Below are 26015 nucleotides of genomic sequence, written 5' to 3' on the forward strand. Positions count from 1 at the left end.
TTTTACTTTCATGACGTTTCATTTCAATACTTTTTGTTTCTCATGACATAGCACAAATAAACTGATAAGTAATCTCATAGCTAAATGAGGAAGTATTTGCTTCTTTTCCAGAAAATACTTACAAACCTCAAGAGGATCCCGGATATACCTCGTAAATTTCTACATTCATGGTTTCATTTCTTCATTAATGATTTGAAAACCACTCAAAAACTTTATGGACTTTAACAAAAATATGGAAATGAATGTAAACAAACCACTCTTGAGGTACACATGTATTTATTTTTATAAATTTTTAATTGGCTTTGGATTTCATTTTACATTGTAGCTTCACGTTACAATGAACTATTTTTCTAATTGCGTGCGAATATATATTTTTTGCTTAAATTTTAAGTAATCATACACATTTAAGCAATGCATATTAATGTGTGTATATACGCACTCTTAAGTATAACAAGAATGCACACAAAAGCTCAACCACGCAACACACGCACAGAAACGCATACACACATACTACCTTTCGCGTATGCTGTTTAGTTCTGAATAATCATACAAAAAAAAAAAAAATTACAAAATAAAATCATAAATATATCACTAAACATGTTACAAAATTGGTCTCATAATGAGATACTATTACTAGCACCAAATTGTTTCTTTTCCCGAGTCGCTACATTTGTCAAAATAATGTTCACTGCCAGTAGGAAAGCATAATTAATAAAGTAATCTCTTTCTGTTAAGATATAATGAACTGAGATTTCTTATGAAACCATGTCTTCGTTTAAAAAAGACACACGCTCGCACGTACACACAATATGATTTAAGAATGATGAAACTTATTAATAAATTTTGCCTAAAATCCACTGACGTGAAGTGACTGCCCGATATTTATTCTGTTCTTCTTTCACACCCGATAAAATTGAAGGATGTTGCCAGGCTTCAGCACACTGACTAATAAGAATAGCGACCAAGGAAGCTTCTGCAAAATTGACAAAACATGGAAATGTGTGATTTCCAAAGGGATAAAGTAAGTTCATTTCACAGTTTTCTGTGTCTCATTAGACATTTAAGCACCACTTGAAAGGAAGTGATCGTTTTCCGCATTACATAAAAGTCTCTACATAAGCGTAAGTGCGACACAGATTATATACAAAAGGCTAACTGTTATTGCTTCGTACTTCACTTCAAGACACCTAATTTATGCGACTCAATTTTGTGTTGTTTTAGACATTTGAATACCACTTGAAAAGGAGTGACCCCCTTCTACATTATATAAAAGTCCTTACATATATATAAGTGCGATTCAGATAATTCATAAAAAAGTTAAACATTATTACTCTACTTCATGACACCCAATTTATGAGACTAGACTCAATTCATAGGCACGGTGTGCGCTTCTGGCCTCGTACTATAATAGCTGAGGTAAGTTGAATCTGAGGCAGGAGAGAAAGATCTCTCAGTCACGGGAGAAGATCGAAATGGAGACGAGAACCCGGAAGACATCATCCCTGGATATGCCCTTCCAGGCTGGTTAAACTGGGTTTGATACCTGGAACTGGAAGGACTTCTTTGTTCAAAGCTATACAAAGCAGGATCATATCCTTCGGAGGGAATTTGATGGCGCATGGCTGAGGGATGAGAACTTTGATACTCGCGTATTCCTCTGGTAAAGCATCATATCCTTGGGAGTGAAGTTCTCCTTGACCACCTAAAGAGCTTTGATCCTGTGTAATGTCCTGCATGAGGTATGGCGTTTGGAACTCACTGTCACCTGCTGTATACATGAAACGGCGCCTGCGTTCTGCTTTTATATTCTGTATATATTTCCCAATGCAAAGTGAGGTGAGCACAAAAAAACCTGAAAAGACATTTATTTATGGTATTTTAATGACACGGCAATGGAAACAATTTCTGGTCCAGTAAATTAGTACATAGTGACAACCATTTCGTACAGTACTAACCGATTTTTCACAAAGTCCAAGTAAAATAGAAAGCAATAAACTAGTGATCATGCAGTCACATAAAGAAATGTAATCGTTTATTTCCTGTCACAAATGGTAAGTTCATTTCACACCAGCAGTTTTCTGTTGTGTTAGACTTTTAATCACTACCTGCAAAGGAGTGATCCTTTTCCACAGCATATAAAATTCGGTACATAAATATAAGTGCGATCCAGATTACAGAGAAAAGGCTAACTGTTATTGCTTCGTCTCATGACTCAGTTGATGTAACTAATCGCAATTCATTGGAACAGTGTGGGCTTCTGACCTTCTACTATAGTGGTAACTAACCAACTGCAGCAGTGTGCGTGACGAGTTTCTTTTCTTTTTACCGATATTCTGTAAAACCAATTTATGAAAGCACAAACAACTAGTACTTAAAAAATTTGAAATAACAGAATAAGATTACGAGAGAGAGAGAGAGAGAGAGAGAGAGAGAGAGAGAGAGAGAGAGAGAGAGAGAGAGAGAGAGAGAGAGAGAGTATAGAATCTTTCCTTTCTATGTATGGAGTTCTAACTTTCACAGTTCATCGGTGATAATGTCTTTGTATCTGTTCTGTAACCGAATACCCCACTTAATGAACTGGGCCTTGCTATTTCCACAAACTGCAATTAAATTCTTTGTATATTGGGAATCAGCATATTCACTTTTGAGCTAAGAACCTCCCTAACTCTTCAAAGCAAAATCAAGAAAAAATTGAAAATAAATAAAAATATTCTACGTCAGTTTCAAAACACTGAAATCAAGGAAAATACACCCTCGACCATTCTTACCTCCAGTTCCAATGCAATTCCCACTCAATTTTTTTTCTATGGCTTCAACCCACAGGCACGAAATTATAGCCTCTGCCTCTGGCTTCTCCACCAAGAATTTCTTTACCTATTACCTGTCGTCATCAGAATAATCGTAGTCTTGATGAAAGCACCGAGTTCTACGTGCAGCAGTTTAAATAAGGCCCCAGCCGATTATACGTTTCTGGGATACTAAGACATGTATTACTGAGATGGCTTCAGGGGATATCACATTTTCATCACAAATTTTGCTATTGCAGTCAATGACATTGTTCGCAGACACTATCTTCTTGTCAAGACTTTGAATCAGTACATTCTTACTCTATTTCTCTTCTGGCAAGCTTCTCAGTAATAAAGAAAAATCATTAGGGTTACTTAACATTTACTTTATCTTTTTCTAGTCGAAGTTAAGTTAGGTATACCTTAGTTTTACCAGACCACTGAGCTGATTAACAGCTCTCCTAGTCGACCGACCGTTTCTCCACTGGAGTGGATTATGAATCGACATGCACGGTATTTATTACTGGGTGCGAACGTTTGAATTTCAAACATGGCTTCACTATGGTGCTGAATTTCTTCAATACAAATTGCATTAAAGAGAAAATATGTCCAAATAGCATAAATTTTACTCTTCAATTTCCTCTTGCAACGAAGCAGGGGTGATATTCTTAGAATTCTCCTCTGCTAACTCATGTTGCCCGCATATTTAAAATAAGAATCGTAGTTTGATCGGTTTTCAAAAAATTTTTGATTTACTTCCATTCAAATAAACTTCAGACCCATCCTATCTAAACCAGTTATGTATAACTTATTTCCTATGAATAAAGAGGGTCATTTTCGTTTGCTTTTCCTCTTCTGTGATAGTCTTATCCCGAATAGCGGGCATCTGATCGTAGAAGGCTTTTAACCAAATTAACTCATGCAAACAATTTACAGTTGCCCATGTTAATGAAGATAATCAGGACATTCCACACTGGCATTCTTCTGCATTTTAATACTTTTCCACTTAAAAACGCGCTACAGCTTTTTCATAATAAAAATTAAACCTTAAATTTGTTCTACAATCACGATTTTTAGTTTAATATTTTCACGAAGCACTTTATAGTTCACATTATTGTTATATTTTTGTGGTTTACTGTTAAAGATATCGTGAGTGGTGGTTATAGTGAAATTGTTTTGGAGTTTAAAGATTTCAGTACAGAACAAGAATCTGACAGATTGCCTTGTCACAACATGAGCCACGAAAACTTCAACAAAAATGATCAATTGTCGTTCTGGCCCTAGTACAGCTATTCTAGAAGATTAAAAGAGACGCCTTTTCTACTCTTCTCTATTTGTTAAAAATGAAAGCCAGGAAAAGAAAAATACACAGACTATGAGTAACTAAATAAGAATTCGCGTTAAGGAATAGGTGAGCAGAATAATTGTTCTTTAGCATATGTGGTCATAAAGGTAAGTGCACAAATAATGGAAACATAGAATCAATTAATATACTAAGTAAGGTGTATAGTAAAATTTTGATTATAAAAGAATAACAGATGATAGGATATACAGATAAATGGAAGGTGTGTGAACAGTTTTTATCAGGAAACAGTTTTGAGGGTAAAAAAGCCTCAACTTATATTTATGTACAAAAATCTTATAAGAGATATGACATAAAAACAATAAGACTATATTAAATATGTATGAAGTACAATGTAATTTGGTGATAGTATTTAAATGTTTTTTACGATGCAAGTGACATGTGATAGAATAAGTAGGTATAAAAGTTATTGGTTTGGTGTAAAATTGAGCCTGAGACAAGGTTAAATTCTAAGGGTTGTGTAATACATTAATGGATAATGGTGTAAGAAGTTAGAGAAAGAAGAATTAGTGGCTTGCAAAGGTTTGGGAAAGAGATATTGGTCACAGATGATAAGGCTTTTATCGGGAATAGGAAAGAAAAACTGCAGAAAGCATCTGCAAGTTTTTGACATCAGAGGATACTGAGATTAATCTGGACAAGCGCAAGGTTATAAAGGTGAATGGAGACCAAGAACATGGGATAATGAGTGTTAAGAAGGGTGTTGCAAAAAAAGTGATTGATTGATTTGTGCAAGGGTAGGTAAAAGGGTGTCTGAAAATGACTTGGAGGCGCGCCTGAGTGTCCATAGAAGCCAAAGTTCGAATGTAGGTCCGCTTATTTTCTGTGGCCTGGTAGTAAGTGGTACAGTGTTCTCATACTGCTGCCTTAAAAGTGTCTATTATTTGTGATAAAGATAATGTATCCTAAGTCAGAAACCTTCAAAGTAGTGTTATGGATCCGATGATTAGAGAAAATGCGCCCTATGAGGCAGATGAGTTTCTTCTCCCAAGTCCAACAACAACTTCCCTGTCTTTGTTGTTCTACAGTGTGCAAACGTTCCCAGAAAGCTGGATACATAGAATTTTCGGCTGCATCCTCTGCTGTTATTGCAAAACAATGGGGAAAATAATGCTAATTCTTGGGAGTCTGAAGCTCCCGAGATTTGTTTCCATATAATTGAAAGGTATAATTGCGGAAATATTGCTAACCCCTGCCCCAAAAAAAAAGGCTAATCTATGAAAAGACAGATGAATATTGAATGATGCCTTTAGCATGAAAAGGTTGGTAAAAAGCGTGTACCATTCAGATGTATTCTGATCAAAGAGGAGAAGAAGAGAAGACCTAGAAGTTGGTGGATAGATGAAGTGGAAGAGGCAACGCCACTACGAAGGCGTTTAATATCTAGGAAGTGTGTGAGTGCAAAGGAAGATAGTAGTGCATGGTACAGTGTTTTTATTAGACACACACACACACACACACACACACACACACACATATATATATATATATATATATATATATATATATATATATATATATATATATATATATATATATATATATATATATATATATATATATATATATATAAATATATAGTGTATTTATGTATGTATGTATTCATACACAAAAACACACACACACACACACACACATGTATATATATATATATATATATATATATATATATATATATATATATATATATATGTGTGTGTGTGTGCATACTTGAGTGAAAATGTAAAGTACACTAGCCTATGCGCGACAAAAATTCCTAACCAGACTAACTTTTTCTAACATGTCTGCCAGACAAGTTTGACTTGACGTCTTTACATCTATCACAAATTCACATTTAAACACGCAGAAAAATCATCACGGTATTGTTTATTTACAAAATTCATTATATCAGAAAACAAAGCTAAATCTACACCAACCTCCGATTCCCAGAAACCAGAAAGTAGCAGTGATCAGCCACGAATCGTTTTTGTACGAAAGCTTTCCCAGTGACAGTATCATCGATCCGTAGATGATTCCCAACAGCAGACATATAGTTGACAGTAATATCGAAATGGTAATGCAAACATGACAGATGCACGTGTCTGCCTCCTGCAGGAAAACGGCAGAGTTAGTCAGAGACTTCCCAGAATAGGAATTCTAGAATTTATTTAAAAACAGTATATATATACACACACAAACACACACACACACACACACATCATATATATATATATATATATATATATATATATATATATATATATATATATATATATATATATATATATATATATATATATTGTGACAGAAGTGTCCAGTGTCTGATCTTCAAATTAAACCTGGTATCTAAGTGCTTGATATTTGATTACCAAACTTACCATTTATTCGACAGTTATAGTTACCTCACAACAGCCAGACACCTGAACCCTCATCACATATACAAAACGACTGATTTTCTAAAGGCAACAGTGATCCCTTATAAAACTTATCAATCATGAAAGAAAGCAAAATAAGTTCATTAAAACAGGTGTGAGGTAAGAGTCTAAGTATTTTTATTTCCCTGGTTTGAGCCCACTTCAATTACTTGAAGAAAAACATCTCACTTACCACTCTATATATCTAATTCAAAGCAAAATTACTGGTGGGTCAATAAATGAAACTCTGATATAACAATTTTAAATTCAAAAATTTATTTCTAAATTCAAAGATTATATATGACATTAACGGTTTCAAGGAAATTTATTATTATTTGAAAGCAAATCAAAATTGGATTAAATCTGAATTAATCATCAGTCAAAATTAAATCAGAAATTAATTTATTAATTAATCAAAAAATTACTCAAGTAAATTTTAAATTGTAAAGTAACAAAATTTGATTGAAAGAAAATAAAAGTAAATTAATTCCAAGTTGTTAAAGAAAATAAGGCAATTAAATCAATCAAACAAAAATGTGGATACAAAAGACACAGAAATATACTCTGCAAAAAATTAAATATCAAAATGTAAAGCAAAACATTAAGGCAATAGCAAACACACCACATATATGTAAAACTCTTCAAAAGATAAAGCATAAAATATACAACATGAAAAAAATATTAAAAAAGGAAAAATTTAAACAATTTCACACAATCACTGTAAATATTATTTTTAGTGCACTAAAAACCAATAATTATGTTACAATACCTTGGTCCTAAATGCTTCACTTTTTATCGAGGCGCCGTTACGTAAACTTAATCAAATACACTGTTCAAGTGACTCAGACACATTTACTAAGGAATTAAACAGTTAAAAGTGACGAGTGACCCTTGTCTACCAAAATTATCAATTACATTACAATAGGACATATGAAGTCCTGAGAGAGAGAGAGAGAGAGAACCGCATCTCTCTTCAGCACGGCTATTGGTCTCAGAATGAAGCCCTCTGTATGGGCTTCTATATATGTGATAGAACTTTCCACACAACAGCGTCTTGTACACTAATCGCTTCATATGAGATTGTAAGGAATGTGTTACTTCAGCAGTTTTGAATATTGACTAAACAGGCCACCTCTTTGTAGAGAACCACTGCTCTCTGTCTCTCTCCACGCCAGACATCGTCCTTTTTTATAAACCATACAGGGTGTAACCATTTTAACTTCACGCTAGCTCTCTAAGGCATTTGCACATCTGAATACAAAATTATACAGTATACAACAATACACACATACACATGGGGAGATTACTGCATTATGAAAACCACAGCATAAGACTCCTCCCCCCACCCCAGAAGATTGGTTATCCCGGGGTTGAATCCAACGATTCACAACGGGATAAGTAATCGGCAATCACGTTCTTACCTAAAATATGCTGTACTTTAATAATGTAGGGATGCAAGCACAGAGACCACCAGGTGAGTCTCTGGTTGTGATTCTTGATCCGCTGTAAAAACGTGAACGGGTTGTGATCAGACCGCACTAAAATTTCTTCATTCCTAGGTCTGTTCACATACACTTTAAACTTTTTCAATGCTGTGATTAAAGCTAGAGTTTCTTTTTCCATTGTGGAATACACTTTCTGATGCTTTTTCAATTTCGAAGACATGAAACATACGGGATGCAAAAGTTCACTCTCATCTTCTTGAAGTAGTACAGCTCCAATTCCACAGTCAGAGGCATCAACTTGTATCACAAATTTCTTATTGAAGTCTGGAGCCCGAAGTACTGGTCTTGAAGTTAAAATGGCTTTTACCTTCTCAAAGGATTCTTGACATTTTGTAGTCCAAACAAACTTAGCTGTGGGACTAGTTAAGCCTGTTAAGGGAGCTACTACAGCTCAGAAATTCGGACAGAAACATCGAAAGAATCCTGCCATGCCCAAAAATCCCTGTAGCTGTTTTCTAGTAGTAGGTGGGGTAGCCTTACAGATACCTTCTACATTAGCATTTACTGGAGCGAGAAGGCCTTTCCCAACTTCAAACCCAAGATACTGCACAGTTGCCTTCCCAAACTCACTCTTCTCTAGGTTGACTTAGTCCTACTTCCCTCAGTTTCTTGAAAACTTTCCTCAGGATCTTCAGATGTTCTTCCTGTGTTGTAGAGTAAATGCCTATGTTATCCAGATATACACCCACTCCTTCTATGGACCCTAGCAGTTGATCCATCCCTCGTTGAAATGTTGCAGGTACATTCATCAGACCAAATGGCAGAACAGTATACTGATACAGTCCAAAAGGAGTAATAAAAGCTGACAGCAACTTAGCATTCTCATCTAAGGGAATTTGATAGTATCCCTTCAACAAGTCTATCTTGGAGACAAACTTGGCTTGCCCAACATTATCAAGTAACTGATCTATAAGAGGCAAGGGATAATTGTCAGCCACACTGATGGAATTCATTTTCCTATAATCAGTACACATCCTAAACGAGCCATCCGGTTTCTTCACTAACACACATGGAGAACTGTAGTGATTTGAACTGGGTTCTGTTAATCCATGCAGTAATAAATATTCAACTTCTTTCTTCAAAACATCTCGATGATAAGGTGATAGGTGATAAGCTCTCTATTTGAATGGTCTGCCATCTTCTTGGATATTGATCTCATGCTTGATCAGATCAGTACACCTAGGTACATCTTCAAATAGTTCTGTGAAACTTCTAATCACTTCACACAACTCACCACCTTGCTCCACACTCAGATGTTTCAGTCTATCCTCCAAATTTTACAAAATTGAAGAATTATTCATCTTGCTTTCAGCTCCTAATTCATATCCATCATCATCTTCTTTAGTTGAAGTTGTCTGGCTTATTGACACAGTTTCCATTTTGGTTTCTGAGAAGTAAGGTTTTAAGAGGTTTACATGTATCTTCCTTTTTTGTCTTCATCTTTCTGGTGTTTCAATCACATAAGTTCTATCACTTAACCTCTCAATTATCTTGTAAGGACCTTGAAACTTGTTGGAAAGGGGAAATCTCTTGACAGGTAAAAACACTAACACTTGTTGACCAACACTAAAACTTCTCAGCTTACTCTTATTATCATATCTCCTTTTCAGTTCCTCTTGACTCAGTTTCAGATTTTCTAAAGATATTTTCTAATCTCTTCCAGTCTTTTCCTCAAGTTCTTCACATACTCTCCTTGGACTTCCACTTGATTTTCTTCCCAATTTTCTGCAAGAATTTTCAACAGTCCTCTCACTTCTATACCAAAAATCATCTCATTAGGTGAACAACCCATGTTTTCTTGATAAGCATTCCTAATTTCAAATAACATCAATTGTACACCAACATCCCAGTCTCTGCCTGACTCAGAACAATACTTAGTCAGCATATTTTTCAATGTCTGGTGAAACGTTTCCAAGGCTCCTTGAGTCTCTGGGTGATACGCAGTGGATAACTGTTGTTTCACTCCTAACAAGTTCATCACATCCTGAAACAGTTTGGAAGTAAAATTGATTCCTCTATCACTTTGTAAAAGCTCTGGTATCCCAAATTTTGAGAAAAACTCTACTAGTTTCTCAGCAACTATCTTGGCAAATATGTTTCTAACAGGGATAGCCTCAGGATATCTTGTCACAGGACACATCAGTGTTAACAGATATTCATGACCCTTCTTCGTCTTCAGCAGTGTTCCAACCATATCTATAATCACCTTGCTAAAGGGTTGTTCTCCTCTAACTTCTATAGGTTGTAGGGGGGCTTTCTGAATGGTTTCATTTGGCTTTCCAGCTATCTGGCAGGTATGACACACCCGACAGAACTTGCTAACATCTTTATGAAGTCCAGGCCAGAAAAAATATTTCATGATCTTCTCCACAGTCTTCCTGATTCCCATATGTCCAGACTCTTGAGCTACTGCTACCACTTGCTTCCTCAATGGATGTGGGATCGAAATTTGATGATATTCGCCCCATATAGCATCTCCTGGTATATCTGCAGGTCTATGCTTCCTCATCAGCAAACCTTCCTTCAGATAATAATAGGTAGGAGTTTGTTGCATTTCTTCTTAATCAACAACTCTGAAAAACAACTCAGCTAATGATGCATCCTTTTTCTGCAGTTCCATTAGCTTCTTTCTGGTCACCTGACCAACTTCAAGGGTTGAGCTCTCAATATCTGCTAACTCAGCTGCTGTAGTTTCATTGTTATCTTCAGGAACATTTTGACTACTCAGAGTCTCTTCAGGGACAATAGTTTCTTCTTGGGAAACCTCTTCTTGGTCAGCATTAGGGGAAACATCATTTCTCTGGAACAACTCTTCCAAGCTCAACAATCCTTCACTTGATCCTTCTTGAGTGGGTAAATCCTCAGTCTCTTCACTTACAGGCATAGTCCTCTTCATACTCCTAGTAGTCACACATCTAGGAAACAGGTGGGGGTTATTCTTCTCCAAATCTACAGCAGGACTAATCCTCAACAGTTTATCTGTCATTATAGGACAAGGAACAAATGGCACACTACCAACTTCATTCCCTAACAGAACATGTACACCTTCAACAGCCAGTGAGTCCTTTACAGCAAAATCAACATCTCCTGTCACTAATTCACATGACAGGTGTAAGCGGATTATAGGAGTTACCTCTTCTCCTCCTATACCCTTCAAAATAACTGAATCTCCTGTGAGATTCTTCTCCAACTGGGGGTGAGCACCACGTGCTACCACACTTTGGTTGTTCCCTGTATCATGTAACACCTTGACTGGTACCTGCACACTTCCTCCTGGAGTTGTCAGCGTACCCTCATAGATATATCTCTTAAAAGCCTCCAAACTGCTCAGCCACTCACTGCTTGAAGTTACATTTTCAATGGTAGCTAAATACTCAGCTTGTTTATTCTCAGTCTTTACTGGAGTTTGACTCCTCCACACACTGCTCTTTGTAGTCTGTTTCACCTGGTCACCTCTTAATACCTGACCAACTGGTTTGGACTGCCGATGTGTTTGATGACACTCCCAACTGAAGTGTCCTGCTCTTCCACACTTGTAGCAGACAACATTAGGCTTCTGTAATTGCCTTGCAACATTATTATATGAGGATTTTACATTAGCTTGCTGAAGGATATTATCCTGCATTGATTTGGTATTAGTACTTGTAGGATTCCCATTAAATCTGCTCCTGAAATTTGGATGAGACCTAAACATGTGTGTTGATTCTGGTACTTGACATTATAGTTCCTTCTGGTACTGATGATATTGTAACCTTTACTAAGTGTAGCAGCTTTGTCAAGTTTATTCACCTCTCTCTCTCTCAAATAGGCTCTTGTGTGTTCAGGAATTCCCCTAAGATATTGTTCAAGAACAACTAATTCTTCAAGATCTTCAAATGTTTTAACTTTAGCAGCCTCCAACCATCGTTTAAAACATCTTCTTACTTTGTAGGCATAATCCAAGAAAGTTATCTGGTCATCCTTTCTCAAAGATCTGAATCTTTCATTATAATATTCAGGGGTCATGTGGTAAAGTTGTAGCACATTGTGTTTAAGTACCTTGTACTCTTTACACTGTTCAGCTGATAAGGCTAAATAGGCACTTCTTCCTTTGCCAATGAGAATACTCTGTAACAAGACTGACCATTTATCCTCTGGCCATCCCATACCTGCAGCCACTTTTTCAAAATGATCAAAAAACTCATCTGGAGCTTCTTCCGTAAATTTTGGAATTAACTTCTGCACTCTTACTACATCAAATACAGAGTCTGAATTACCTTGAGTAGGGTTAGATGGTGTTACAGGTAACTTGGAGCAAGCTTCTATTAATTTCATCTCTCTCATGTGCCTAGCCATCTTTCTTTCTTCTGCTCTTTTCCTTCCTTCTTCTGCTATTTTCCTTAATTCTTCAGCAGCTTTCTCTTCTTCTCTTTCTTTTCTTTCTTGTTTTTCTCTAAATTCTCTTTTTCTTTCTGCCTACATTTTCTCACTTTCAGCCTGCATCTGTAGCTTAATCAAATTTCCTTCTGCTTCTAGACGTCTAAGCTCTGCTTCTGCATCACTTTTCTCTTTCTTTTGCTCATGTTTATCTACAAGTTCTGCCTCAGCTGCATTCAAAAACGCTTCTGCCTCTCCTAACTATTTATCTATTTTACCAGGGTCCATCAATGCTTGAAGTGCAAAGCATTTTATTTGTGCCTTTACCATGTTGGCAGACACCTGTACACCACATGCGACTGCTATCTCACTCCACTGTGCTTTAGTCAGAGTGATTTCAGATAACTCTTGGATGGATTGGTTTGCTAAAGATTCTTGAACATCAAATGGAGCCATTTTTTCAATTACTCAATAACAATTCAATATGACAACAATTCAACACAATGCACAAACAACTATATGGTCACTCTCCAAATAAAATATGTCCCTAACACCACCAGTATACACCAGAATGATATTTGTGATCTGTTTTCCCGGGGTCTTGGGCACCATTTATATATGTGACGAAGTGTCCAATGTCTGATCTTCAAATTAAACCTGGTACCTAAGTGTTTGATATTTGATTACCAAACTTACCATTTATTTGACAGTTATAGTTTACCTCACAACAGCCAGACACCTGAACCCTCATCACATGTACAAAACGGTTGATTTCTCTAAAGGCAACAGTGATCCCCTATAAAACTTATCAATCATGAAAGAAAGCAGAATAAGTTCATTAAAACAGGTGAGGTAAAATCAAAGGGCATCACTCCAATAACGTTATAACAGTCTAAGTATTTTTATTTCCCTGGCTCGAGCTCATTTCAATTACTTGAAGGAAAACAACTCACTTACCACTCTATATATCTAATTCAAAGCAAAATTACTGGTGGGTCAATAAATGAAACTGATATAACGATTTTATATACAAAAATTTATTTCTAAATTCAAAGATTATACATGACATTAACAGTCTCAGGGAAATTTATTATTACTTGAAAACAAAACAAAATTGGATCAAATCTGAATTAATCATCAGTCAAAATTAAACCAAAAATTAATTCATTAATTAATCAAAAAATTATTCAAGTAAAATTTAAATTGTTAAGTAACAAAATTTGATTGAAAGGAAATAAAAGTAAATTAATTCCCAATTGTTAAAGAAAAGAAGGTAATATAAATCAATCAAGTAAAAATGTGGATACAAAAGACAGAAATATACTCTGTAAAAAATCAAATATCAAAATGTAAAGCAAAACATTAAGGCAATAGCAAACACACCACATATATGCAAAACTCTTCAAAAGATAAAGCATAAACATACAACATGAAAAAAGTATTAAAAAAGGAAAAATTTGAACAATTTCACACGATCACTGTAAATATTTTTAGTGCACTAAAAACCAATAATTATGTTACAATACCTTGGTACCAAATGCTTCACTTTTTATTGAGGCGCCGTTATGTAAACTTAATAAAATACACTGTTCAAATGACTTAGACACATTTACTAAGGAATTAAACAGTTAAAAGTAACGAGTGACCCTTGTCTAACCAAATTATCAATTATGTTACAATAAGACATACGAAGTCCCGAGAGAGAGAGAGAGAGAACTGCAGCTCTCTTCAACACAGCTATTGGTCTCAGAATGAAGCCCTCTGTATGGGCGTCTATATACTTGATAGAATTTTCCACACAACAGTGTCTTGTACACTAATCGCATCATATAGAGATTGTGTTAGGAATGCATTACTTCAGGAGTTTTGAATATTGACTAAACAGGTGGCTTCTTTGTAGAGAACAACCGCTCTCTGCCTCTCTCCCCACCAGACATCGTCCTTTAACCATACAGGGTGTAACTATTTTTACTTCACACTAACTCTCTATGGCATTTGCGCATCTGAATACAAGATTATACAGTATACAACAATACACACATATACACGGGGAGATTACTACATTATGAAACCCACAGAATAAGAATATATGTATATATATATATATATATATATATATATATATATATATATATATATATATATATATATATATATATATATATATATATATATGTGTGTGTGTGTGTGTGTGTGTGTGTGTGTGTGTGTGTGTGTGTGTGTGTATATACATAAGCATTAAGCTACAAATGTCTTTTCATATCCAATTGCATTCTACCTCGGAAATAATATATTTTCATATATGTTATCCAAAGGGAAATTTTTTTATTTAATAACAATTTGGTCAGTTGCCATATATGAAAATATGTTATTTCATGGTAGAGCGAATTGATATTAAAGGACATTTGTTGCTTAATGCTTTGTGTATGAATCATGGTGGTGTGATAAAATCATTCATGTATATATATATATATATATATATATATATATATATATATATATATATATATATATATATATATATATATATATATATGTATATATATAATATATATATATATATATATATATATATATATATATATATATATATATATATATATATATATATATATATATATATATATATATATATATATATATATATATATATATATATATATATATATATATATATATATATATATATATATATATGTATATATATGTATAGTATGTATATATATATATATATATATATATATATATATATATATATATATATATATATATATATATATATAATAAAATCGAGTCTATAATTGAATAAACTAAATATTTTCATATATGCACAAGGACATACAGAAAATCACTGATAATGATAGAGAGGGCAAAACAGAAAAGACCTTAACGAAACTAAGTGATAACAGATGCCGAGTGTAACCGTTCATCGCCTTTGAATCAAAGTGTTTACCTCATACAAAACATGGCAAAAATATGAACTAATTTAGATCTTGACCTCGCCCGGTGACCTCTTGCACACCACAACATCAACTCGATAATGACCGTTGAACGAATTGTATAGACAATTAATCGTGAAACGTTAATGGAAAAGGGAAGCCCATCTGGACGAAACTTGTGAAAATTATATCAGATTTAGGCATCGAACCCACACCCATATATACAAAGGCTCTGGAAGCAGAGTCATTTGAGAAAAGACATCAGGGCACGGCGTGTGCGAGATGTGTGGAGAGGTGGCAGTGAAAGCTCGAACAGACTTGTGAACTTATATAAAATTTCTGAATGCCCATAGTCCAAGTGAAATTCTAAGTCCAAGAATTTTACAATGTGCCTTTTAAGATAAAGATTTTGTCACTATTACACATTGAAAGGAGGAAAAATTATACAGCTTAAAGACTAGATAAATGTATTTAAGTGGAAACATAAATTTCATTTAACCAAAATGTATAAAAGGAGAACTTGTGAAAATTTGAAAGATAGCCGACATCTGAGCACGATAAGTGAATCTCCAGCATAGTTAATTATCGAGCAACTTGTTCCTACGGAAGTGAAAGCAAGCAGTACAACAGACAGTTTACAAGAAGTGAATACCTTCCCCATTACAGAATTTTTTGTCGGCAGCTTAGGGGATTTTTAGGAACCCACAGCCGATAACAAGAAGAAACAATTAGTACGTGCTATCTCTAAAACTACAGACCATCTTCAAGCAGATCGAACATATCAAAATAAGTGAAAGTTGTTTCCCTTATAAAGACAGTTACAAAGTGTGACCAATTATAAGTGTACCACCGAAGATTTAGTCACTCCACACACGAATCTCCACCCCGAAAATTAAGACAGTTTAAAATTTAAAAGAAAATTTAGCCACAGAGAAGTTCCACAATCATCGATTTTCGTGAAGAAGGACATTAGTGCATCCAACAAAGAAGCAGAGGACGAATTTTACTACCGAATTCAAGAAGATACGCAGTTTCACTTAGCGAGAGAGAGAGGAATTCCACGCAGCAGCCGACGCGCTCATTTCCTTTGCAATTCGCAAAAGAGAGAAAAGGAGAAGAGGCCCCAGCAACACCAACGCAAGAAGTTACACGTTTTCCTGACGTCTCCATCCCAGTAAGGGAGCCAAGAAAATCGTACGAGCATAGAACGACACCCTGATTCGAAGACGGCAAAGGTAAGTCCTTGAATATCCTCACATAAATACACAAAATATAAGATTTCATTTATTTTACTAAAGTTAACATGATGTGAGTACTACTGTTTGACATTTTCAAAACACAAAAGACTTGTACTTTGAGATTCATTAGATACTCAAATTCTTTGGCAACAAATTTTCTTTTTTTACTAATCAGTACTAATCAATTCCTAAGACTTTTCCAATATTTTATTTACTAACCTATATTGTATTTTATTCTATTTTATTTAATTGTAATTAAGGGAGATGTTTAGATTTTTTTGTAAATGTTAAGTGATTTTTCAATTTACTTTAATTCAAGGGAAGTATTTATGAATTTTTTCATAGTTTTTTAGACCTGGTTTGTCTTTAATTTTTTATTTAGATACTATTGTCATAACTTAATCTCAATTCAGTTATATTTAATGTTTAAGAATTTTATTGCCATCAATGAGTAAATGCACAGAAAGAGATCGGCACATAATAAGAAAGTAAGAACTCTTGTTCATAAGAGAAGCCAAACAAAACAGTTGACAATGGCTACTGCTACTCCACCTCCACGGTTGCTCATAAATTACATGTGAGTGACCATATTATTAAGGTTTGGGGAAGAAAAGGAGAACACGATGCTTGTAATCTAGAAACATGGATTGAGCAAGTAGAAACCCATTCGAATAACATAGCTGGAACAGACACAGACAAATTAAATGAAGCCAAAGCCTATCTAGATTTATCATCAGGAGATATAGGATGTTACGTTCACTCTGGTGCCTACAGTAGAGTTAAGAATTGGGAAGAACTAAAGAGGAGAATATATTCCACAGTAGGCGAAACAGATCCTGTTGTCAGCCTCGCAAAGATAGTTCAAGGATGGAGAGTAGAAAAAAAAAAAAAAAAAAAAAAAAACTACCTCAGAATGAATCCTCAGTTATTTAGCCATTTTAAGGAATGGAGCCATTTGGTTGCAGACACTCCATGGTCAACGACTTTAGGAGGTCAAAAGGTAATAACAATTGAAAACTGCCATAGTCTATTTGGGTTAGCTTTGCTTTTGGGAAGCCTACTCTCAAAGGCTATTGAAAAGATGAATCGTACTTGGGGTTTAGAAGTCGATGTCATTGAAATTGAAAATGAAGTGAGGAAAATTTTAGGTAGAAATCCTGAAGGGAACGATCTATACAGACCTTTAGTTACTGTAGGATAAGAGAAAGGGGATCCTAGTCATCAGAATAGGAGATCTAGGACGCCAGCTAGAAATCAGAATAGGAATCCAGATAACACATATCAAGGAAGACCTTCCACAGTTACATGTTACAGCTGCCAAAAGAGAGGGCATTACGCAGGTGAATGCTATGGAACAGCTTATTGTCCTTACCATAAGAAAACATGACATAGCGCCAGAGATTGTAAGAGTAGACCTAGACATAGATCACAGTCACAAGGTAGAGGTAGAGATCGTAGTCAGTCTCCACAGATAAGAAGTTATAGAGATCAGAACAACGACCAAACTGCAAGCCTAGTATATATACCAACCAAACCAAGAGTTATCAGACGACTCGACAGTAAATTTTTGTATCGCTGGTATCATGGGCACTCCTACTTAGGAGAAGAAAAGACTATAGCCTCACCCTTAAGCCAAACTAAGTGTATTAACAAAGTTAATGTAAGAAATGAATATAGATATAGACCTATATTTCCAGCCCCTGTTGGTTTAGAAAAGCCTACAGCCGTATTCTTTGATACAGGAGGTCCCAAGAATATAATGTCTGAAAAGGTGTATGAGGCATATTTTCCTCATTTAAGCTTAAACCCAGTAGTAGATTGTAAAATCACAGATGTTCAGGGGAACAAAATAGAACTAGTAGGACAAATTGATTTACCTTTTAGGTTAGGAAGAATCCCGCTTATGGAAAAGGTTCTAGTAGCAAGGGGAATTCATTTTGCATTTGCACACCTATTGATTGGTTATCCAACTATGGCTAGACAAGGAATCACAATTGACGCACCTAGAGAACAATTAGTGATTAGCAGTAAGAATAGGAATTGTAGAACACCACCGTGTAAAATGATGAGAAGAAACCAAGCTCAGAAAACCTCCTTACTGAAAAGTATCTTAAAAAAAGATAACATGGAAAAAAGGATATCAAGTATGTAACACGAATGCACAACTAATCATCAAAAACCTACAATCTAACCAGGAAACTTACCTGAAATTAAACAGAGAATTAAGAGTTAAACCAGGAGAAAGCACCTGGATAGAATGCACAGTAAATCCATAATATGAAGGAAAAGAAGTTCTAACCCTTACAGAAGGAGCACAAGTAAATGGAATACATCATTCCTCCAGCCTACACGAAATCAGGCAAGGTAAGATAGCTTTACAAGTTATAAATAACAGAGGAGGAAAAGTTAAGCTATCACAAGGTACAGAAATAGGTTTAGCAGAAGTATATACTTCCCCCATTCAAGTATGAGAAAAGGAAACAGTAGCAGCAATTAACAAAGAGAACAAAAATTCAACTCATGAAACAGAATTGAGAAAAGCAAAGATATGGACCCACTTGAAAGACATCGAAGAAGGCTCTGCTAGAGAGAAACTCACTGATTTACTGAGTGAATATAGTGATATAGTCGCCATAGAGGGAGACACCCTTGGCAATACAGGAGAGATAACCCATAGAATAGATATTCCACAGAATACTAAGCCAATTTACATACCTGCTTATAGAGTAGCACATTCCCAGAGAGAGATTATTGAAAGAGAAGTGCAACAGATGAAGAAGCAAGGGATAATAGAACCATCAAAATCTCCTTGACCTTTTCCACTTTTGCTCGTTCCAAAGAAAGATAAAACATACCGAGTAGTAGTATATTTCAGAAGGTTAAATAAGATAACTGAGAATGATCCTTATCCAATGCCATCCATGAGAGATCTTATCACAACTATTAGAGCCAAGAAATATTTCACCACAATAGATTTGTTGCAAGGATTTTTACAAATTCCTTTAGACAAAGAAAGTAAGCCTTTGACATCTTTTTCCACTAGTAATGGCAGAAACCAATATGTGAGAATGCCCTTTGGTCTAAAGTCAAGCCCAGTAACATTTGTGAGATTAATGGATAAGATTTTAGGTGATTTATTAGGCAAGGATATACATTGTTATATCGACGATTTGGTAATAGCAACAGATACAACTGAAGAACACATAAGACTTGTGAGAGAAGTCCTACAAAGATTGAGGAGAGCAAATCTAACACTAAAGTTGAAAAAGTGCAATTTCCTCAGAAGGAAAATAGACTACTTGGAGTATACTTTAAGTGAAAAAGGTGTTGAAGTAAATGACTTAAAGATTAAGTCAATCAAAGAGTATCCTACACCTAATTGTAAGAAAGACGTAAAATCATTCTTGAGTTTGGCATGTTTTTACCGAAAGTTTATAAAAGATTTTGCTACCATAGCAGCTCCAATGACAGAGTTATTAAAAAAACACATACAGTTCTGGTGATCAACCAAACAGCAGAAGGCATTTGATGAACTGAAACAAAGATTGCCACAGATTTTAATAAAAATTCTTCTTAGCGACAGACGCAAGCCGTACTGGTATAGAAGCTTGCTTAATGCAAAGACATGATAACAAATATCATGCTATAGCTTATTACAGTAGAAAACTAAAACCAGCAGAAGTAAATTACTCAGTAACAGACCTAGAGTCTTTTGCCATAATAGACGCCTTAAAGCACTTCAGATACATAATATTTGGCTATAAAATAACTGTATTCACTTATCATTCAACTGCAGTAGAAATGCTAAAAAATTCGATTTTTTCCGGACGCAGAGTTTGGTGGGTTATCACTGCCCAAGATTTGGACATAGAAATGAAACGTGTGCCAGGGAAAACAAATAAAGTAGCAGACGCATTATGAAGATACATCCACAAGGAGACAGTGTAAATATGATTAGCCAGAAACGAAAACAAGTGAACCCATATGCAACGTATTTACCATGCATTACAGAGAAGAACTTTCCAAGCAAAACTTCATAAGGAAACAAAGAGAGGATGAAGATTTGAAAGAAATGTTCAGATTTGTAGAAAATAAGAAGGAATTTGATCAGCAAGAGCAAATAGAATTGAGTAAGAAAATTAGATGTCCCATAGATGCAGTGAATATCATAGACAACGTATTAGTCTGGGTGTGTGAAGAATATGACCCATTTAAGTCTTTCCAAGGCGTAACTCACAAAAGAATAGTACCTATGAGCCTAAGAAGTAAAGTTATTGAACTGATGCATGATGATGACATAAGAGCACACCCAGGAAGAGATGAGACAGATTAATTAAAGGATCTTTCCATTGGAAGGGAATCTACAAAGATGTTAGCAACCATGTGAAAAGCTGCAGTACTTGTAACAGCTATAAAGGAAAAACAGATAAAGAAGTACCGCTAGGGAAGTATCCCATTCCACAAACTCCATTCGAAAGAGTAGCAATAGATCTCATCACTAACTTGCATACCACGAGTAAAGGGAACAAGAATATACTAGTATGTATAGATGCACTTACCAGATATACAGAGCTAATACCAATAACAGGAAAAGGAGCTAAAGAATGTGCAGTCGCTCTTTTTGACAAAATCTTTTGTAGATATTCCGCCCCACAGCTTATAATAACTGGCAATGGTACCGAATTCAATAATTCACTAGTACAATAAATTTGTGGTGCATTCAAAGTAGAGAAAGTAACAATACAACCATATCATCCAGCTAGCAATGGTTTAGTAGAAAGGAATAACAGAAAGGTTCTAGATGCATTAAGGCATACAGTAGGACAGGATCCTGAATGGGATATCAATTTACCTTTAGTCCAGTTGTCGTTAAATGCTAGAAATCATTCCAGTACTCAAGCAACGCCCATAAAAGCTTTGATGGGATATGAACCAAGATTACCATATGCATGGCTGAATCAGCCAATACAGCCAAATTATTCTGAAGATATCATGAAGATAAGAACTGGGAATTTCAAGGTAATTCATGAACAGTTACACAAGAATCTAGAAGAAGCCCAGATCATGATCGATAAACATCAAGAAGGATTAAAGCCGGTAGATTACAAGATAGGGGATGAAGTCTACATCAAGAAGGAAGTAAGAAGTGGAATTAATTATAAATTAGCCACTAAATTCACAGGTCTGTACAGAGTCATAGACGTACAAGAGACAAAAGTGAAAGAGACGAGAATAAACAACCAAATACCTTCCACATATGCTGAATCATTAAAAGATGAGGGATTTTGGATAAATAAGGACAAAGTCAAGAGAACTAAAGAAGTCAAAGAACCAGAAATGACTGAAGACTCAAAAGAAGAAATTTCAGAAGGAAAAACTAAGTATAACCTACGAAATAGAAGTCACATTTCAGTAATTAGGCAATAAGAACAAACCCATCAGTCATCCTATTATTTCCTGTACTTGATTTCTTTATTGCTAAGTTTACCTTCATCGGTTGACTTAGGAATATATATATATATATATATATAATATATATATATATATATATATATATTTTTATATATATATATATTATATATATATGTATATTTGTATTGTTGCAATTCTTATTTTGACCAGTTGGTTTTGTAGCAAAAATTTGGGGATAAGAGCTCTAACTTCGAATTTACTTTTTCTTTGACTGTAAGGGGAGTATTTAGGAAACGAGGGATTGTAAGTAAATTTTAAAATGCAATGTAATCATTTCAAGGAGTTTAACAATTATATCTTAGTTTTCTAACCAAGCTACTCTAATATCTTTAGGAAGGAATTTCCTAGATACAAAAATAAAGAAAAGGGGTTAAGATAGACATTAAATAAATTCAGTAAAGAAAATTCTTTTACCATTAATTCAGATTTTATTACAATAACTAACACACTTATCTTATTCACTTGTTTAGAAGATTTTAATTAACGAAAACTTACTAACTGTTGTTACAATAAATACAGGAAAAATTTACAAATACTAATCTCCTACCACTTTCTTTGAGTTGCCAATCATATCTTTAATTTTGAATAATGAACATACAAAACTTGTCATACGAGAAAAATACTGATTGTCACATGAAAGAAGTCAAAATAAATTTGCATAAAAAATAACACACTGTGACACATACAATTACACAGGGATATTCCTCCAGGACGTTTCAAGAAGTACAAAATCGAGAAGGTAACCGTCAAGCCTACATCCCCCTTCGCATGATCAACCAAGAAATACTATGACTTTCGTCATCATCAGAAGAGAAGAAAAAATATTTATTCGTCAAATTCCATAAATAGTAGGGCGCTATCCACCTGAATAGCATAGGACTGAGGACTGAGTAATGACTATGTAACTTGGATAGCAAATTCTATTTTGTTTTACAAGTACATTCGAATATCTTATTCATTTTGATTGAAGAAATTATTGTTTTATATTGAATTTAATGCTTTAAAGTTATTTTATAAAATGTGATTTTCCTAAGAAGCATGTGTTAGGAGTCCTCGTAGATATATTATTTTTGCCTTAGTTTAGCTAGAGCTGCCGGAGTCAGCTGGGTAGCTGGCAGAGATTATAACAGAATCGGGTCTATAATTGAATAAACTAAATACTTTGATATACGCACAAGGGCAAACAGAAAATCACTGATAAAGACAAAGAGAGCAAAACAGAAAAGACGTTAACGAAACTAAGTGATAACAGATGCCGAGTTTAACCGTTCGTCGCCTGCGAATCACAGTGTTTACCTCATACAACCACTTGGCAAAAAGATGAACTAATTTAGATCTTGACCTCGCCTGGTGACCTCTCGCACAGCACAACATTAACTCGATAACGACCGTTGAACGAATTGTTTAGACAAATAAACGTGAAACATTAATGGAAAAGGGAAGCCCATCTGGACGAAACTTGGGGAAATTATACCAGATTTAGTAATCGAACCCATACCATATATACGAAGGTTCTGGACGCAGAGTCAGTTGAGAAAAGACATCAGGGCAGGGAGTGTGCGAGATGTGTGGAGAGGTGACAGTGAAAGCTCGAAGAGACTTGTGAACTTATATAAAATTTCTGAATGCCCATAGTCCAAGTGAAATTCTAAGTCCAAGAATTATACAATGTGCCTTTTAAGATAAAGACTCGGTCACTACTACCCATTGAAAGGTGGAAAAATTATACAGCTTAAAGAATAAAAAAATGTATTTAAGGGGAAACATAAATTCCATTTAACCAAAATGTATAAAAGGAGAACTTGTGAAAATTTGAAAGGTAGCCGACATCTGAGTACGATATGTGAAGCTTCAGCATAGTTAATTATCGAGCAACTTGTTTCCACGAAAGTGAAAGCAAGCAGTACAACAGACAGTTTACAAGAAGTGAATACCTTACCATTATTATATATATATATATATATATATATATATATATATATATATATATATATATATATATATATATATATATATATATATATATATATATATATATATATATATATATATCATTAAACTGGTTTTATTGAACCCCAAATAATAGTTTGTTCCCGTAAACATTTCTTTCAGTTCAAAATGGTATCACTGCTCATTCTAATTCTGAATCTCCATTTATAAAGAACTTTCTTATTAACCTCTAGTTTTCTCATTGGTCCCTTACATCGGTTCATCTCTCTCTCTCTCTCTCTCTCTCTCTCTTAACTCAATCCTAATTATTTCTCTTGCATGTTCACAAACTCATACACATTTTCTCTCCCCACCACTCTCTCTCTCTCTCTCTCTCTCTCTCTCTCTCTCTCTCTCTCTCTCTCTCTCTCTCTCTCTTCGCGCAAAAGTGTTTCTTTACCTTTTGCGTTGTTACTCTCCTCGGACGAACTATAACGACCGTCTGGCCTTCCGGTCCCGAAACATAAGCAACTGTAAAACAAGAGAAAAGGAAAATTATCATGTAACTAAGTTCTGGCAATAATATTTCCATTAGAATGTCATAAGAAATAATGCAATTCTAAAGTTAAGTATCGTACGTTTTACAAAATCAACTCTGAGATGCGAACAAGATGGTAAATTACACGCAAAGGGCATAATATATATATACAAAAACATATATATATATATATATATATATATATATATATATATATATATATATATATATATATATATATACGACAATGATGAAGGCGGAAGCCTAATATACGGAGACCAAGGGCAGATGGAGAGGCACACGGACAATCAACAGTTTTTATTGTGGCCGACGGCGTTTCGCAATAATCCATTGCATTTTCAAGGCTGCAATGACAATTTTGTTTAATAAAAAGAGATGTCACTATATAAAATTATAAAGATAAAAAAAAATTACATACATTTCTTAAAATATCTTAAAACAAACCTACCCAGCACATGGCTAAAAAGTGACTAAACAGAAAAAGTAAAACTACTCGAAAACAAAAAGAACAGCAGAGAAATTACAAAATAAACAAAGGTGTTGAGGACGTCTGGGCATTTAACGAGGGAACGAGTGCTTTAATGAAAATTGACTCTAAAGTCGTAAGCTCGTCCTCGTGTTGGGCTGAGGCTATTATTTAGAAGTTTTTCATATCAATTTGCGTTTTGCAGATTGCAGAGTGATTTCTTATATTTGATAATTCAGGCCTGGACAATCTGCATCCCGTCCTATAACTGACGCCCTGATGACTACAGACACGGACTTTCAGTAGCCGTCTTGTACATCCAACGTAGGTTCCCAGCTCGCACTTGGGACAAGTATATTTGTAAATGATGCTGGATGCTAGAGACGGGCACAGTCTATCCTTAGATCTGAAAAGAGACCCGAGCGTTAAAGGGTTTTTCGGAATAAGTTTAATATTTACAAACGGGAATTCTTTGCTAATGATCTTTATAACTTTTTTACGAAACTCATCGTTGAACAGGAAGGGAAATTTAACGTAGATATCAAGTTTGGGAACATCATAATTGACACGTGGCTCACTAAAATTCATATCTAACAACTTTCTCAAAATTCTGTAAAAGTGTTTAAGAGGAAAACAATTAATCCTAAAAGAACCTGTCAGGAACTCAATTTCACTGTGGAAGCCTTGCCAAGACGATGTCAGAGTAAGGGCCCTGTGGAGAAGTGTAAAAATAGCATTTAATTTAAAATTAAAATGACAAGCACTGTAAAAATTAGTACCCAACCCAGTAAAGGTCCTCTTTCTGTATATACTGGTATGGAAACCCTCCGAGTCCCTTGAAATACGTAGGTCCAGGAAAGGGAGCGATTTGCATATTTCCTTCTTCATAGTAAACTTAATATTGGGGTGCTGGGCATTAATAAAATCTAAATACAGGTGAGACTGAAATTCATGTCTAAAAAGAACGAATGTGTCATCCACATAACGTCGATAAAATAGGGGGCAAAGG

At 34.9% G+C, this 26015-nt stretch overlaps 1 protein-coding gene across 2 annotated transcripts in view; it reads right to left on the reverse strand.

Moving 5' to 3' along the window:
* Positions 1-259: 259 nt before the first annotated feature.
* The window catches only part of LOC136843794 (uncharacterized), a 79850-nt gene continuing 54094 nt past the window's right edge, over positions 260-26015 (reverse strand). For both annotated transcript variants that reach the window (XM_067112545.1, XM_067112536.1), the window contains exons 4-6: positions 24442-24512; positions 6066-6237; positions 260-1852 (exon numbers count right to left, since the gene is read on the reverse strand). In XM_067112545.1, the coding sequence (XP_066968646.1) occupies positions 1497-1852; positions 6066-6237; positions 24442-24512 (599 nt within the window). In that variant the 3' untranslated portion in view covers positions 260-1496. The remainder of the gene's footprint in view (positions 1853-6065; positions 6238-24441; positions 24513-26015) is intronic.

This window comes from Macrobrachium rosenbergii, chromosome 2, assembly GCF_040412425.1.
Source record: "Macrobrachium rosenbergii isolate ZJJX-2024 chromosome 2, ASM4041242v1, whole genome shotgun sequence".
Taxonomy (NCBI): Eukaryota; Metazoa; Arthropoda; class Malacostraca; order Decapoda; family Palaemonidae; genus Macrobrachium; species Macrobrachium rosenbergii.